Below are 14244 nucleotides of genomic sequence, written 5' to 3'. Positions count from 1 at the left end.
CGCTGTTACACAAACAATAAGTTCATGTATTAATTAAAAAGTAATGCTCGGTTTTAAAAAAAAACATGCAGCTAATCCATGGAGCGGGGAAGAAAATGGTGTTTTTTCTAAGTATAGAGTTTCCAAACATTGAAGGCAAACAAGATGAAACACGATCTGGTTAACGGCTCTCTTGGAAGTCACGCTGGCCCTGAGCAAGAAGTGCAAGTGAGAGGAGACAGCATTCAGTATTTCTCTATGTTGTCATTTATTGGTGAAGATGAAACTGTGCGATGCGCGTCCGTTACACTATCATGACAAAATGACCATCGTGGGGACTGTCTGACAGCAAAAAGGAACTTTATAATGGATTAAAAGGTCTTTGCCTTTAATTATTCTGAGCTGTTTTTCTTATGGCTGCTAGAGAGAGACTCTGCCTTAGAAATAAAACCGCACAGGCTCTTCTGATAAACCTGTAGATTAAGGCACTTTTACCAAAACAGATTTCAAAAGGCAACAAGTCAAAACCCAACAATTAAGTAATTTGCATATGCCTATATATTAAGATAACCTGGTTTATATTTAGTTCACACAAACAAATTTACAAAACATAGCAGCATACAACCTATGAAAAGCTTAAGAAATTTATTAGATGCACAGATAAAGTGCTGTAACAGAGAAACTTGTGTAAATCTTTTTTTTTAAATAAATAAGGTACAGTTAAACCACCTTTGACTCATTTTAGCTCTAAAAGAAAAGTCAGCCTAAGTTTCAATGATCTGAATCTTAAGGTCAAGGTGAAATATATCAGAACTATAACAGTGGTTGTGATCTCCATCAACTGTTTGAGTCTCCTGTTCCTCTTGAGGTTTCCCAGAAACAGGAAGGCTATTGCAGAACGTATGCATTAGACACAGTTCCTTTTACAGAAACATTTTTGTAATAAAGTGTGGTTGCTCAAATACATGTTAAAATATTTAACAAGGAAACAATTTTCTTCTGATCCAGTCCATCTTTTAAACGCAACAATGTATTTTTTAATACGATGCAGCCCACAGGAGGGAACAGAAGTAAACATCCTCCTTAACCGAAAACTGTTTTGCTTTAAGAACTAAACTATTGCATTATATGAGAGCAAGAAGTATCCATTTGGTGTTATCCCTTTCTCCAGACATACAGCCCAGTGATATACTTATTTTTGCCTTAATCTCAAAGGTCCATTTGTCTTCAGGAAAGACACCCGTTAAAAAGAGGTTCCCTTTAAGGCTCTTACTGTACGATCTTTTACTGCCTTTCCATCTGGGGAAGCTCTTTGACAGCAGGAACCGTCACTGTTGGAGTTGTGATGCTACTAGGTTTTTGTGCTCTGGTATCTGTAATTTCAGGCACTTTGGGGCTAACATGGCTGTTTGATTTAAGTCAATGCAATAATACTAGCAATATGTTCAATACTCAGAAGGGTCACCGCAGTTTCCTTCATACGCTCAGGATTTCAAATTCTTCTTCCAATTCAAATAGCTTGTCAGTAGATTCAATGAGTTCTGCAAAAAAAAAAAAAAACTAAACAATTTTAGATTCTAAAGACATGCCTGATTTTGTTTACTTAAAAACACCCAAAACCCCCCACTTTTCTGGAATGTGTCCTTCAAAGTATTTTGTATGATTAAAAAAAATATATATATCTGTGCTAGCAATTGGTACATGCCCTGTCTGGGTAACTGTCTGATACTGCGTAAGGATAAGGCAGTTAATCGCGTGGCGACCGCTTGACGCTCAGGAAAGCGCAGTTATTCCACCTGCGATGATTCTTCTGTTGGCTAAGGAGGGACACTCTGTGCACGAGAGCCCTGCCCGCCGGTACCGCACCTGCGCCTGTGGTCGTCACTTCTGGCTTTGTCGGAGGTATGAAAGGCGGCCAGTGGGGCGGATGCTTCTGGACCAGCTCGAACATCCGCAGGCTCTGCTGCTTCAGAATCTCCTGAGGACAGAATGCTTTCATTTTAAAAGATGCCTCAAGAGAACCTTCAAACGCAAAAAATGCCTGCTTAATTAAAAACATTTTTAATTTTCTATGTCTATCAAAAGCCAAAGGCTTTCTGCAGACATACGGTGAAAACCTGTTAGTTCAAGTACCTGCCATTATAAATCTCTGCTTCACAGATCCCTCTCATACTCTCCTAGTTGAAAACACACCTGGAAGACAGATCTCTTGCGCTGCCCTAGGAGTTATCGGTGTGTCACGATTAGCTTTGATAGCCACACACCTGTAATTTTGTTCACGTGTAGCAACCAGACACCAAGAACACAGTTATTTTCTGCCTTTTAAAAGAAAATCACTTGCATGGACCCCTCTGCGTTCAAGTTTTCCGTTGATTGATGGGAACAAAAGACAGATCTATCGGCTCCAAAAAAACAACCGATTTTGGAGGAGAGGTTTTTGATCAGGGAAAAAAAGTTATTATGGAAGCCAAATTCTACTCCTCTCCAATCAGGTAAGCTACATCGTACCCTGTATTTCAGTTATTTACAAACTGCTTTCCTTAGCCTTTTATTTTTTTTTTAATAGATGCCTTTAGAGGTTGATGTCACTTCACGTTCATACTTCTGCTGCTTAGTATGCCACCTGCATGCGGAAATGTCCTGCAGCCCTTTTCCTGCGGCAGCGAGCACCTCGTGTGTCCCGCAGTTCAGCAGGAGCTGCAAGGACTCAGCACTTACAGAATCAGATCTCTTGTGGTACCAGGGACTAACAGTCATAATTACAACACCTAATAATATATTATGTCGAATAATAAAAAAGGATCAGGAAGCAAATAAATCGATTGCTCCAACATTGCAGTTAAAACTAACTTTTAACGTTTATTTCTCAGTAAATGACTAAGTTTCAGCCAGTAACTTAGTAGTGCTTAAAAAAGAAAGGCTTTTTAAGGGTATATATTTACACTCATTTTCCAAGTGGCAGGGTTCATGGTTGTCAAAATGCTGAACAAGCTCCGAGGAGCAAACCAGCAGTATCAGCTTACCCTGGTGCATTACGGCGTTCTTCTCTACGGCTCATTTAATTTGCATGCAGAGAAGGATGTAAAGGGAATTTCCATTTAAAAATAAAACGGTATACATTACTTCATACAGAGCAAATAAAGACAGTATTATTACCTTTTGTACAAGACTGCACCAGTTATCAAAATCACATTCTTCTTTGCAGAAGAAGCCCTAAGGAAAAACCACAGTAGCAGTATTAAGTAATGCCAGTGGGTGAAGGATGCTGTGGTATCTTCATGCATTGTTTAAAGCTTTAGAAACCTATGTCCCAGGTGACAATCACCCGGCAGCCAACCAACGGATACTGGCACGGGCGCAGATTTAATTTCTTCAGCTACCACGGCATTCTTGTGGCGTATACTGGGGGACTTCTACAAGCAATTCCATATAAAGACTTGTAAATTGTGATATGAAATAGGTTAAGCTTAAGTAAGTCACTTGTCCAGAGTGGCCATGCATATATGGTAGCGATGGAATAAAATAAGGAAACCTGATGCAGTTCCTTGCTTTGACCTTCAAAATACTTCTTGCAGAAGGTAAATGCTGCTCAGTAAAGACAATTAATTGGCTCCCTAGGATACGAACGGCCATTCCCTGCTTGACCCAAGATTAATGTATCCGATGCAGTTAACGTATGAACTACCACGTGTAGAATTTCAGATCGCAGAAGACCGCCCTGTGATCTTGATTCTGCTCAAGGCAATGCATGACTGCCCTTAGCAATACGCCGAGGTATTGCTTTGGCACGAAGTACGCGCATCTGTTATCTCCCAACACCTACTAAAGCTACTGAAGGGTCCAAATTCATGATCTTCATTCTGTGTGGGGCTTGCTGGCAGTGGAAGCTCTGGTCATCGACTGTGCCATTTTCTTCCGAATCTACAAAAGTTTGAGTGGTGTGAGGGTCCAAATAGATCAGCTCATTGCCTGTACGGGTAAAATCCATATGTTGATAATAAGCAAGAGACTTTAATAAGCACTTATTCCATCCAGACTTGTAAAATAGAAATTAGATTATCATCACAGTCAATACTAAGACCTTCTAGCTCGGGAGTCTTTAAGAGAATCGGAAAGTTAGGCACAAGAGTTTCCCCCAGGGTATTTAGTACAATTTTCTATCGTGACCTATTACTGTAGACTTTTTGGTTGGTTTGTTCGACCTTTGTCGCATACTTGCCTTTTTCTAGGTGAGGTCCAGTACATTTTTTTTTTTTTAAATGTCAACTGTTGTAATCCCTACCATTCCACAGATCAAAAAATACAGGATGACCACAAATGCAACCTGTAGTCCCGTTAGGCATTCACTCAGAAATCAGAACAGAGAAGTCTGACTAAAACAGTTCAGGTTTTACAAAAGGAAGAATAAAATATCCATAAAATTATGGATCAAACGGGGGTGAAATCTAAGGCTGAATCTAGTATTAGCTATTGCTTTAATTAATAAAGGAAGACATGGAAGAAGGTGAAAAAGATACTGCTGTCGGAAAAAGTGGGAAATACGAGAAAATAATTTAAGAAAACTGCGAAGCAAAAGAATAAAATGACATCCTTCATTAGCAAGTATTAAGGATCAGGAAAAAAGAAAAAAAAAAAATTGGTATTTTAGCAGTAGTGACACCTGACACTTGTCAAACACTAGCAACTGTTCTCAGCACCTTGCTCTTGGTTATATCATTACTTATTTTTACGTCAAGCTTTGCTGCTACTTTGTCATTCCTGTAAGGACGGTATCACACTGTTCCTGAAGCATTTGAGGTACGTTTCTTCATTTCTTCCACTCTGCTCTCAGGCTTAAGCTGCTTACTATCTCCCCTTCCAAAAAACCCGTTCTCTTTGGATCATATGCATATTTGGAATAGGTGTCTTTTTTCCTTACCTAAAAATCCTATGAAATAATAGGCATTATTTGGTTTCCCTCCTAGTGCTCCCAAAGACTGTGGCATCTTAAAGCATTCCTAGGAGTTCAAAGGGAGAAAAATGAAATTGTAGTTGATTTGTTTATTGACATAACAGATACCTCAACTTATTTCACAATAACAAACAATTCACTGCAAAAACCCTTACTTTAAACGCGTCAATATATACTGGATTTATGTGATTTATCCCTAGCCGTAGAGGTATAATAAGCAAGAGGGGCTTCCAGCCTGTGCAGAATCCTGCTGCGTTCTTACTTCGGCCCAGAGCGCTCCTGTGCAAATGCGCGCTGCTGTGGGCCGCGCTGCTGCTCGGGGCGGGGGACCAGCACATTTTCTCTGTGGGAATAAAACCAGAAATCGGTGAACGCACAAAGGCACGCAGAGCAGATCTTCCTCTCCGTCATGAATGAAGCGACTTTGCCAGACACCTTTATAGAGCTCCTGTTTTAAGACAAAAGGAGCAGGGCATAGAAATCGTAACTATTTAGTAGAAGTAATTCCAGCAGACAGAGTATGTGCTGGCACGTTAGTGAGACACGAGATAAACGACTCGGGGACGAGCACCGAAGACTGAAGTTACAGTTACTACTATCGTTACCAATGCTGTCAAGCTTTGCCCATAAGATGTCAGGGAAATGAAACGGCAGAGATGATAGCCTTAGAAGCTCTTCAGGGAACTCTTCACTTCCAATGATGTCAACATGAAATAAGCAGAGGTAGGGACTAAAGTAGAAATAGGCTGTGGCTAAATACCACTTCTAAGCCCACCTTTCTTACAACGGGAAATTAAGCCTGGCCACGTGTTTCTCTAGGATCTGCCCCGGCTTCTCTTTTGCCTGACAAAAGCACATCTCTTTGGCAAACTCTGTATTAAAAACAAGTCTCTGTATTTCTACGTACTGCAACTTCGCTCCATTTCTGGGGCAGGAGTTCAGATGGCACAGACCAAACTCCATCTTCTCCCAGACTGCACGGGGTGTAAGCTGGCCACCAAAAAGGCCTGCGCTGGTCTGTGCTAGCTTTAGTTTTGGACACCCAAAGCCCGAGTTTGCATTTCCTTTATGCCTTTTCTCACCCTGGGAACAAGTAGGGATGGCCCAAAAGTATTTTGTTCACATTTAGATACATTCAGGAAGTGGAGTCAAATCAAAAACTGTAACCAGAGAACGAATGTTTCACTTACTGATGTCTTCAATGACCACGGTATTGTCCATAGACACATAAACTGCTAATGAATTCCATTCATCAAATAAAGCAAGCTTCCTAGAAAACATTAAAGTAATAATTAATATAAACTAATTAGGACCACGAGGGTAGCTTTTCATTCAGGACAACTGGATGGTTCTCGAGTAACAAAAATTGTTTCTTTAGAAAAACATACTTGTTGAATTTTTTTTAAGTCTCCATGTAATAAAAAGATAACTTTGAATATTTAATGTTCAATATATTTAGAAGAATAAATACTGAGTGGTACCAGGAAAAGCGCACACACTGTACCATGTGAAAACTGTTTTGTCCTTCTGCCAAATGCAGTGATAGTAACAGCTCAACCACATAATTAGGTTTATTCCTTTTTATTGCATTTAACAGCCTCCGCAATGGGACCCTGCCCGTTGGGCCTGGCATTGTCTAGAGAAAGAAAAAATGCCTGTGCCAGTTTTGCACATTACTTTTTCCTTAAGAAGTTCCACTAAATTCAGTGGAACTATTTCTGTGCCCGTGTGGGCAGCAGACTCAGGGCATTAAAAGCTAGATCAGCCAAAGGTTTTCAGCACCCAAAAGCGAGGAGGGTGGCATTACAGCACACAGGTTTCTGTACACTTGCGTAAAATCCAAAACTCTGGGGAAGGGAGCTACGCTCTTAAGCTGCACAGGCAGAGTCAGCTGTCTAAAATAAGCCAGAAAAACCTGTATGTGAGCACTAAGCCACGGAGAATTTTTAAGTGAAAAGAGCTGGAGGCCAGGGCCTGCGTTAGCTCCTCTCTCTCTCCAGAATGCGGGTCTGTCCGAGGGCTGCAGAGGATTGCTGCTGAGCACTCAGGACCTGCGCTCTAGCCTCCGCTTGAGATCTGGCACCTCCACCTACCCCTCAGAAACGGAGCAAAGTCAACTCTTTCAAGTGCGGCTTCTCGACTAGCAGGAGCTGCCCGTGTTTTGCACAGCAGCCTTCAGGCAGAACTGCTGCTCAGACAGCGAGGAACTGCAGTTCAGTTCCCTCCTTGGCCTGGACGGCTTCACCCTGATGTTTCACACCACCACTCTAATCTGCACGGCGGCACTCTGCACTGTCAAAGCCTTGTGGAAAGGAACACCTCTCTCCGGTGCTCACTGCTTAGGGCACGCAGACCGTGCAGCAGGAGAGACCTTTTCGTGGGTCTTCCCCAGGCTCTCGGTATATTAAAATTTAGAACTCGCCCAATCCCAACTCAGTACCTGCCGAGCTACAGCATCGTGGTCCGCACTGTACGTGCAAACACGTGGCATATCTATTCCTGATTCCGAGAGAGGCGATCGGCCTTTAAAACTCTGTCTTGGGCCTTATCTTGGTCTCTGAGCTTGGCTGCCCCAGGGAGTACATTCTGAACGAGCCAGCGCGATTTGACTTACTTCAGGACTTGAGCAACTGTATTTGGTCCAAACCATTCTCCAATTGATTTCCCCTCTCCAACACCCATCTGCGCTGTTTTCATCAGGGAAAACACACACACAGAGAAAAAAAAAAAGACCACAGAGAGTCTGGTCACAATATACGTTAAATAGCACGACCTACTAATATTTTGACATACATTCCAGAGCAATCGCAAACTGTATGTAGCAACAACAGTTATTTTCTCAATTTATGCTCTTTTCAAATCTTAATGACTGCTAGTTTCTTTACAAAAAGTTTCTGAACTGTCATGAGAATTACAAATATTAGGGCTCTTTATTACAAATTACAGCAATAAGCTTCCTGACTCTATTTCAGTACTATCAACTCTGGTACCCAAAGCTTACATACTTTACCAAGAGCTAGATTCTAGTATACAGATTTATTTAGGTCTCAGTGAATAACATTTCTAAATTTTTATACTTTGTACCTGTTGGCATGCATTTTTATTTATATATAAATATATACATCATGCATTTTTAGTTATATATAAATATATACAAATACGTTGTCTTCATAATCACCTTTTAAAAATTTTGAATTAACATATTTCAAATTAGAAAGTTTCAACACAGTAGGAATTTCAGTGGCAAAAAAAGGTTGATGTGTGTTCTTACCCATTTGGTGGATGGAATAACAGCAATCTTTCCTATCTAGAAAGCACCGTAAGATTCTGTGATATTCTTCTGGTTGTTTTTTGTGTTTTTCCCATTGCCAATCTTACAGGGAAAAAAGTTATACAGATTAAAAAAGAATAATGTTTCCATCATCCTGAGCAAATTCCTAGATAGTAGAAAGCCATACAATGAGATGTTAAAAGACTAATGTACAATTCATCTCTCATATTTACATTTTATTTAGAGTTCCTAGACGTCACAGCTTGTCATTTATTATCAAGCTGTCCTTTATCATCACAGGCTAGATTGTAAAAACTGGGAAAACAAAATAAAAATGTCAACTGCAAATACATTCTGAGCGATCACTGCTAAGAACTGATAGCTATTGCTGTATGTGAGCTTCCAAGATTGTTTACAACTACACGCTCTGCTTAGATTTTGTTAGATTTCTAAGCATACATCAGATAATAAGATCCATAAAGCAAAGTCCAAACACAGCGCTGGCCCTCTCCCACAGCAAAATCCAACACACAGCTTTGCCACGCACGCTCTTGCTTCTAACGTAACGTAGTTGCCTCCCATTTACTGACAGAGAGGAGCATTCGTAGGGCTGGCACTATGAAGTAACTACATACTAGGAGTTCATCTTCTAGTTTTCCTCAGGTAATTGTTTGCCTACTCCTTCAGTTAAATCTTTGCACCTCCATTCTGTGGATTCAGTTATTCAAGTGGCTAAATCCTTCGGTGGACGCAGTTATTAAATAAATCCACAAAGCACGCTGCCGCCGAAACCACAGCACAATCGTGTAAGGATTACAGACCTAACCGGAATAATCTAATCGATACAGCAGCTACACACAGCCCAGATCTAGGATACTGACCTGTGATCCTGGGACGTGAGGTGTTGATACAGGCTTAAGAGCTTGCACTAACGGGTTCTGCTGAGGGGTTTGGACCTCAGGCTGGTGGCGGGTGAGTGGTCTGTGAGGTACTTTGTATGCTGTCTATCACTATGTCACTACTCACACAGTCACTGCGTGCGAACACGTGGTGGCTATGTAAGCAATGAAGAGAAGGATAAGAACTCAGACCCATGGTGGCAGGTTTTCCCTCGGCCTCAACTTGGGTATTCCTCAAAAACATTTACGAAATAACGACAACGGGATTCCCTATTTGTCCTCCCTCTATTTCTATTTCTCTGCTTAAGGCTGGCATGACTTCACTCTGTCAGACAAGAGTAATTCGCTAGTAACTTCTCTCAGGGCATCAAAGAAAGTTTCATTAATAAATTTAGGGTTTGTGCTTTTATAGAAAACTACAACAAAAATTAAACGGTCTCCAAACAACACAGAAGTTCACTCAGCAACAGTACTCACCTCTTCCTAAATGTCTGCAGATCAGTGCTTGTGCCAGCATCATCTGCCCACAGCGCAGCATACATCCCCAGCCAGCGTCAGACGAAGGACCAGTGCCTCCTAGTAAATAAGTTCATTACAATCAATACGGGCTTTAAACTCAGTGCAGCGCCAGAGAGAAAATTTCAGAGTTAAAATCTCTAACAACTGCCCTATGGATAAAAGGCACTGAGCAAGGCCTTTTCTTTCCATCTTGCCGGTCTAACTTTACTGCTTGCTCTACGAACATGAAGACCTGATTATATCCAGGTACAAGTAAACGCAGTTTTTAATAGCTTTAATATTTTGTTTGCATAAACAGTTAAAATGATGCTCAAAATGTTCTAATACTGTAAAAACCATTTTTCAGTCCATGATAACATCACTAATCCTGCTATCTACTTTATAACAAGGCAGCTGGTCTGCTGCATACTCACCAATAGGCGAAAACTTTCTTCTATACGTAAACCAGAGACGAGCACTTATATCCAACAATAACTTAGATTTGTCTGGAATATATTTAAGAGGAAAGAAATTATTAAAACAAACTTTTAAAACTGAAAAATTCTAATATTCCCTGTACAGTCAATATATAGAGCACATGGAAGACTGCTGTTACCTTTTACATGTAAGACCCTTAATACTTAAACATTTTTTAGCTGTTTAAACACAGAGAGCTTTTGTAGACTGCTAATTAAAGTTAACTTATTAAGGATGAAATAATTATTAGCCAATGAAGTTTTACAAGGTGTTTGGAATGACTACGCCCAACTTGAATGAAACAACTACGGTGAACTATGTCCTCAGGAAAGAAGTGGTAAAGCAAGTTAAGAAAGGTGCAGAATTCCTACACGCAAACCAACACGGAATTATGCATTACCTCCAAACCCACTACAAAGTCATTTTAAGAAAAGGTTAACAATATTAAATTTAATTAAATCTCTCCCATCTTTTTTTTTTTTTTTAAATACATCTGCTTACAGAATTCTCCCAAAGGCTCTGAAGAATTCTTAAGAATCTTATTTGCTGCACTTTCTCTGAGCCACAGCTCAGACTGACTGGCCTTTTCAAGGGATCCTTCAGCCCATCAAGGCTGGCTGCGGTACCTCGCCTCTCCTGAACACCGTGCCTGCATTGATGGCCACTGCCTTTGACATGTAACGCAGGAGGACGCCCTGGGCTTCTCCTCAAGGAGCAAAACTCATTTCTGAAATCTTGTTTTTATATGCTATATAAATACATCACTCTGCTATGACTTTTAGGTCATATACTTATTTTCATCAAAATACAATACATGCCCTAGATTAATTTTATTATTATTATACCATTATTATTATTATTCTTTTGAAATACCATTTCAGTTGCAAACACCAGGCTGCAAACAGCATCCCTCAAGCGAAAATAACATTAGTAATACTCAACATTCCCCAAAAGGTATTTATTTATCTGTTTCTGAGGCATTTGATGTTGAGAAGTGACCAGCCTCATACCTGACTGACCTTTGCTACAAGTACGATCTCTTTGCATGAATTACGGTAGAAAGTACATTGGTAAACTAGATAAATACCACTGCTTACAGTTGGTTTCTTGTGGATGGAGAAAAATAAACTTCTCTCATGAGACATTTAGAGAACGTAAGGAAAGTAGGAGCTGCCGCTGCATGTGAATCTATGAATGCTCTACAGATTTTACAGATGAATTTTCATTCTAAAGATACCTGTGCTTAAGTGGTGTTGCCTTCCTAGAATCCACACTGGCTCATCGGTTTCTGGAAATTCTTCTAAGTAGTCTGACAAAATAGTGATCTGGTTTTCATACCTAGATAAAACTGAACAGCAATACGCAAAAAATCAAACTCCATTTTGTCCCTTTGTTCTTTTACGCACAACTTTGAGCTCTCAGACTGAAGCAGTTGCAGCTAGTCTTTGCGGTCTTTGGGTCTTCTGAACGGTGCTGCCAGCTGCGTTTACTCTTTTCCTTTAACAAGCTGTTCTGACACTGAAGCATCCAATGTCTTGGCTGGTTTTTATTTTGATCCTCAGCGAGTGCTGAGAGAATAACATGGCTGACACCTAGATTATAAGCAGCCTGACTGAAGCCAGTAGCAGAAGTGCAGGATGACTGCAGTCACAGTAACATTTGATTCAAGGAAATGAGGAAAGGGAAAAACAATTTAGGCATCACAGCCTATGTGCCCATGCTCGATCTTAAATGCAGAAATACTGCCAGTCAGCGTGATTATGTCCTCGTGCTTAATGGGAAGCACGTGAAAAGTGTTAGCAAGACTGTTTTTACATTCCTAACTGCGGATCTGAAACACTTCAAAATAAAAGATGTATTAATGTTATTATTCAACGCTAGACCTATTTAATAGGTTATAATAACAATATGTTTGTTACAATAGGTTTGTTACAATAACAAATGATAATTAATACTACTCAAAGAAGACCATTCAATCAATTTTGAGATAATTAATTAAAGCAGGGTTTGTTGGAAGAGGAAAACAGGTCTTCAAGTGTAAAAATGAATGTAAAATCGTTTCTTTTACACAGGAATCTTAAGGAATATGCTGCTAAAAACTCAGAAGTTGAAAGTGAAAGCAAACACAATTATATTGTATTCTTCAAGCGCACGTATAGTCTCCAAGTGCACATACATACAGTGGAAAGAACGAATAATCACCAAGTAAATATATATTTTAAAAATCACATAAAATATACATTATAGCAACCAGAAGTGAAATTGAGCTACACCACCCTCTGATGCGAGCACCCAGGGCCAACTACCAGGCACCGAAGCTACACCTCTGCACGGCAGCTGTTCAAAAACACGACAAACGTCTGCCTTAAGACTGCACGCAGAGCAGGAGCAGCCCCGACGCCGGGCTCTCCCTTCGCCGCCCGTCGCACCTGCAGAGCAAATCGCCTCTTTTCGAGCCCAGAGCCCCGCAAGGCTCCCGCCCCCCGCAACCCAAGCGAGGGAACGGCCTCCCCCCCTCGCGGCCGGGTCTCCCCCGCACCCGCCGCCGCGGGGCATCCCGGACCGCCCGGGGAAGGACCGCCGGGCTCCCCTCTTTCTCCCCGGCAAACCCTGACCCTCCCGCCGCCGCCGACGCCGGGCAGGGCGCTCCCCGCAGCAGCCTCCCGCCGCCACAGCGGCCCCAGGCCGCCCCGAGCCCCGGCCCGGCCCCTCCGCCCCCCGCCAGCCGCCCCCTCCCCCCCCCGCCCCGGGAGAGGCCGCGGGGCGCCGTCCCCCCCCGCCGCCACCCCCCTCACGACGGAAAGCAGCGGCCCCACCCGCCTCGCCCCTCAGCCCGCGGGCGCCTCCGCGGCCCCGCTGACGGCCGCCGGGGAGCGCGGACCGCCGGCCTGGCCCCTCGCCCCCGCCGCCAGCACCCCTGCCCCGCCAACCGCCGCCCCACCGGCCGGGCCCGCTCGCCCCTCTCGCCCTCCGCGGTGCCGCCGCCGCCCCTCACCTGACTCCATCCTCCCGCTGTCACCATCCTCCTCCTCGCCCCGACACGGAGGCACAACACGGCCGCGGCGCGGGGCGCCCTGGGAGGTGTAGTCCCACCCGCCCGCTGCAGCGCGCCGCCTCCCGCCCGGCGGACTACAAATCCCAGCAGCCCCCGCGGCCCGAGGGGGGGAGATGAGTAGGCCGGTAGGTGCGATTGGCTGGGCTGGCCCCCGGCGCCCCTCTGATTGGCCGGCGGGCGGGCCGAAGCACCGCCCCTGTCGGCAGGGGGAGGCGGCGAGGCGGCGGTCAGCATGGGGGATGCGGTGTCCGACGTGGGGGTCTGCAACCTGGCCTACGCCGGGCGTCTGGAGGAGCTGCGGGCCCAGCTGCTGCGCGACAGGGCCCTGGCCACCAAGGCCGACCAGGTCAGCCGGCTGCGGCCTTCCCTGCCCGCCGGGGCGGGAGCGGGCGGCCTGTGAGGCCGCTCCCCGCGGGGCAGCTCCTGTCAGCTGCCTTCCCGCTTCCCGCCGCCCGCTCACCGCCGTTCCCTCCCTCCTTCCCTCCCTCAGGACAACCGGACCGCGCTGCACTGGGCCTGCTCGGCGGGACACACGGACGTCGCCGACCTCCTCCTCGGCCTCGGCGTGCCTGTGGGCGACAAGGACGATGTGAGTGCCGCGGCCCTCCGGGACCCCCCAGCCCTGTGAGGGGCTGGCTGGGGCGCGGGGCTGCTGCCGGGGGGCTGCGAACCGGTGTGCGTGGGGAATGTGGTGGTGCGGTTTCTGTCCCGGCCCTTTGCCGTCAGGGTTTCAGCCGCAGAAGTGCCCCTAGCAGCGGCCCTGAGGGCAGCGCCCGGCGCTGGTCCCTTCCTTCGTGTTCTCCCTCCTCCAGTCAGCTGCTGTGTCCAGTGTGGTATCTGGGAGGCTTTAAATACTACTGTGTGTGGGCTAGAAGGGCAAGTTGAAGTATTTCACTGCTTATGTGGAAGAGGGGGTAACGAGACTTGATGAGTCTTGCTTATTGTCAAGGAATTTTAGGAGAACTCTTCTTCAAAGTTGCAAAACCAGGGGTGTTTGGGTTGTTGTTGGGGGTTTTCACATTACCTTTATGTAGGTGTGATGCTCTTAAATATGTTGTGCCAAATCATGAGGTACCCTGAAAACGTCTCATTGTTGGGGAAGGCATTATAGAGC

The 14244-nt window shown here is 44.2% G+C and overlaps 2 protein-coding genes across 4 annotated transcripts in view; one reads left to right on the top strand and one right to left on the bottom strand.

Moving 5' to 3' along the window:
- Window positions 1-13148, bottom strand: ATG4A (autophagy related 4A cysteine peptidase). Of its 3 annotated transcripts, none has more exons than XM_082323324.1 (13): window positions 13071-13148; window positions 11313-11423; window positions 10033-10104; window positions 9578-9676; window positions 8202-8303; window positions 7545-7617; window positions 6121-6200; window positions 5086-5273; window positions 4898-4976; window positions 3803-3900; window positions 3136-3192; window positions 1846-1957; window positions 1-1520 (listed from the first exon to the last, which is right to left on the bottom strand). In XM_082323324.1, the coding sequence occupies exons 1-13, from the start codon at window positions 13078-13080 to the stop codon at window positions 1456-1458; spliced, it is 1146 nt and encodes a 381-aa protein (XP_082179450.1). In that variant the 5' UTR covers window positions 13081-13148; the 3' UTR covers window positions 1-1455. The 3 variants fall into 3 exon arrangements, with proteins under 3 accessions (XP_082179450.1, XP_082179449.1, XP_082179451.1); XM_082323323.1 differs by having other exon boundaries at window positions 3-1520; window positions 3803-3948; XM_082323325.1 differs by lacking the exon at window positions 11313-11423 and having other exon boundaries at window positions 3-1520; window positions 3803-3948; window positions 13071-13122.
- A 178-nt stretch (window positions 13149-13326) lies between these two features.
- The window catches only part of PSMD10 (proteasome 26S subunit, non-ATPase 10), a 3357-nt gene continuing 2439 nt past the window's right edge, over window positions 13327-14244 (top strand). The window contains exons 1-2 of the mRNA XM_082322968.1: window positions 13327-13476; window positions 13621-13754. Coding sequence (XP_082179094.1) covers window positions 13363-13476; window positions 13621-13754 — 248 coding nt within the window. The 5' untranslated portion in view covers window positions 13327-13362. The remainder of the gene's footprint in view (window positions 13477-13620; window positions 13755-14244) is intronic.

The sequence above is a fragment of the Platalea leucorodia genome (assembly GCF_965183815.1).
Source record: "Platalea leucorodia genome assembly, chromosome: 10".
NCBI classification, from domain to species: Eukaryota; Metazoa; Chordata; class Aves; order Pelecaniformes; family Threskiornithidae; genus Platalea; species Platalea leucorodia.
The sequence above is the reverse complement of the archived record's forward strand: the minus strand, read 5'-3'. Positions and strand labels throughout refer to the sequence as shown.

Excerpts from the sequence above, each read along its gene's own strand:
- ATG4A (XM_082323323.1), bottom strand. Across the intron at positions 4,977-5,085 it reads TATATATTGACGCGTTTAAA|GAATGCTTTAAGATGCCACA; the intron begins GTAAGGGTTTTT and ends TTGAACTCCTAG. Across the intron at positions 1,958-3,135 it reads GGTGCAGTCTTGTACAAAAG|GAGATTCTGAAGCAGCAGAG; the intron begins GTAATAATACTG and ends TTCTGTCCTCAG.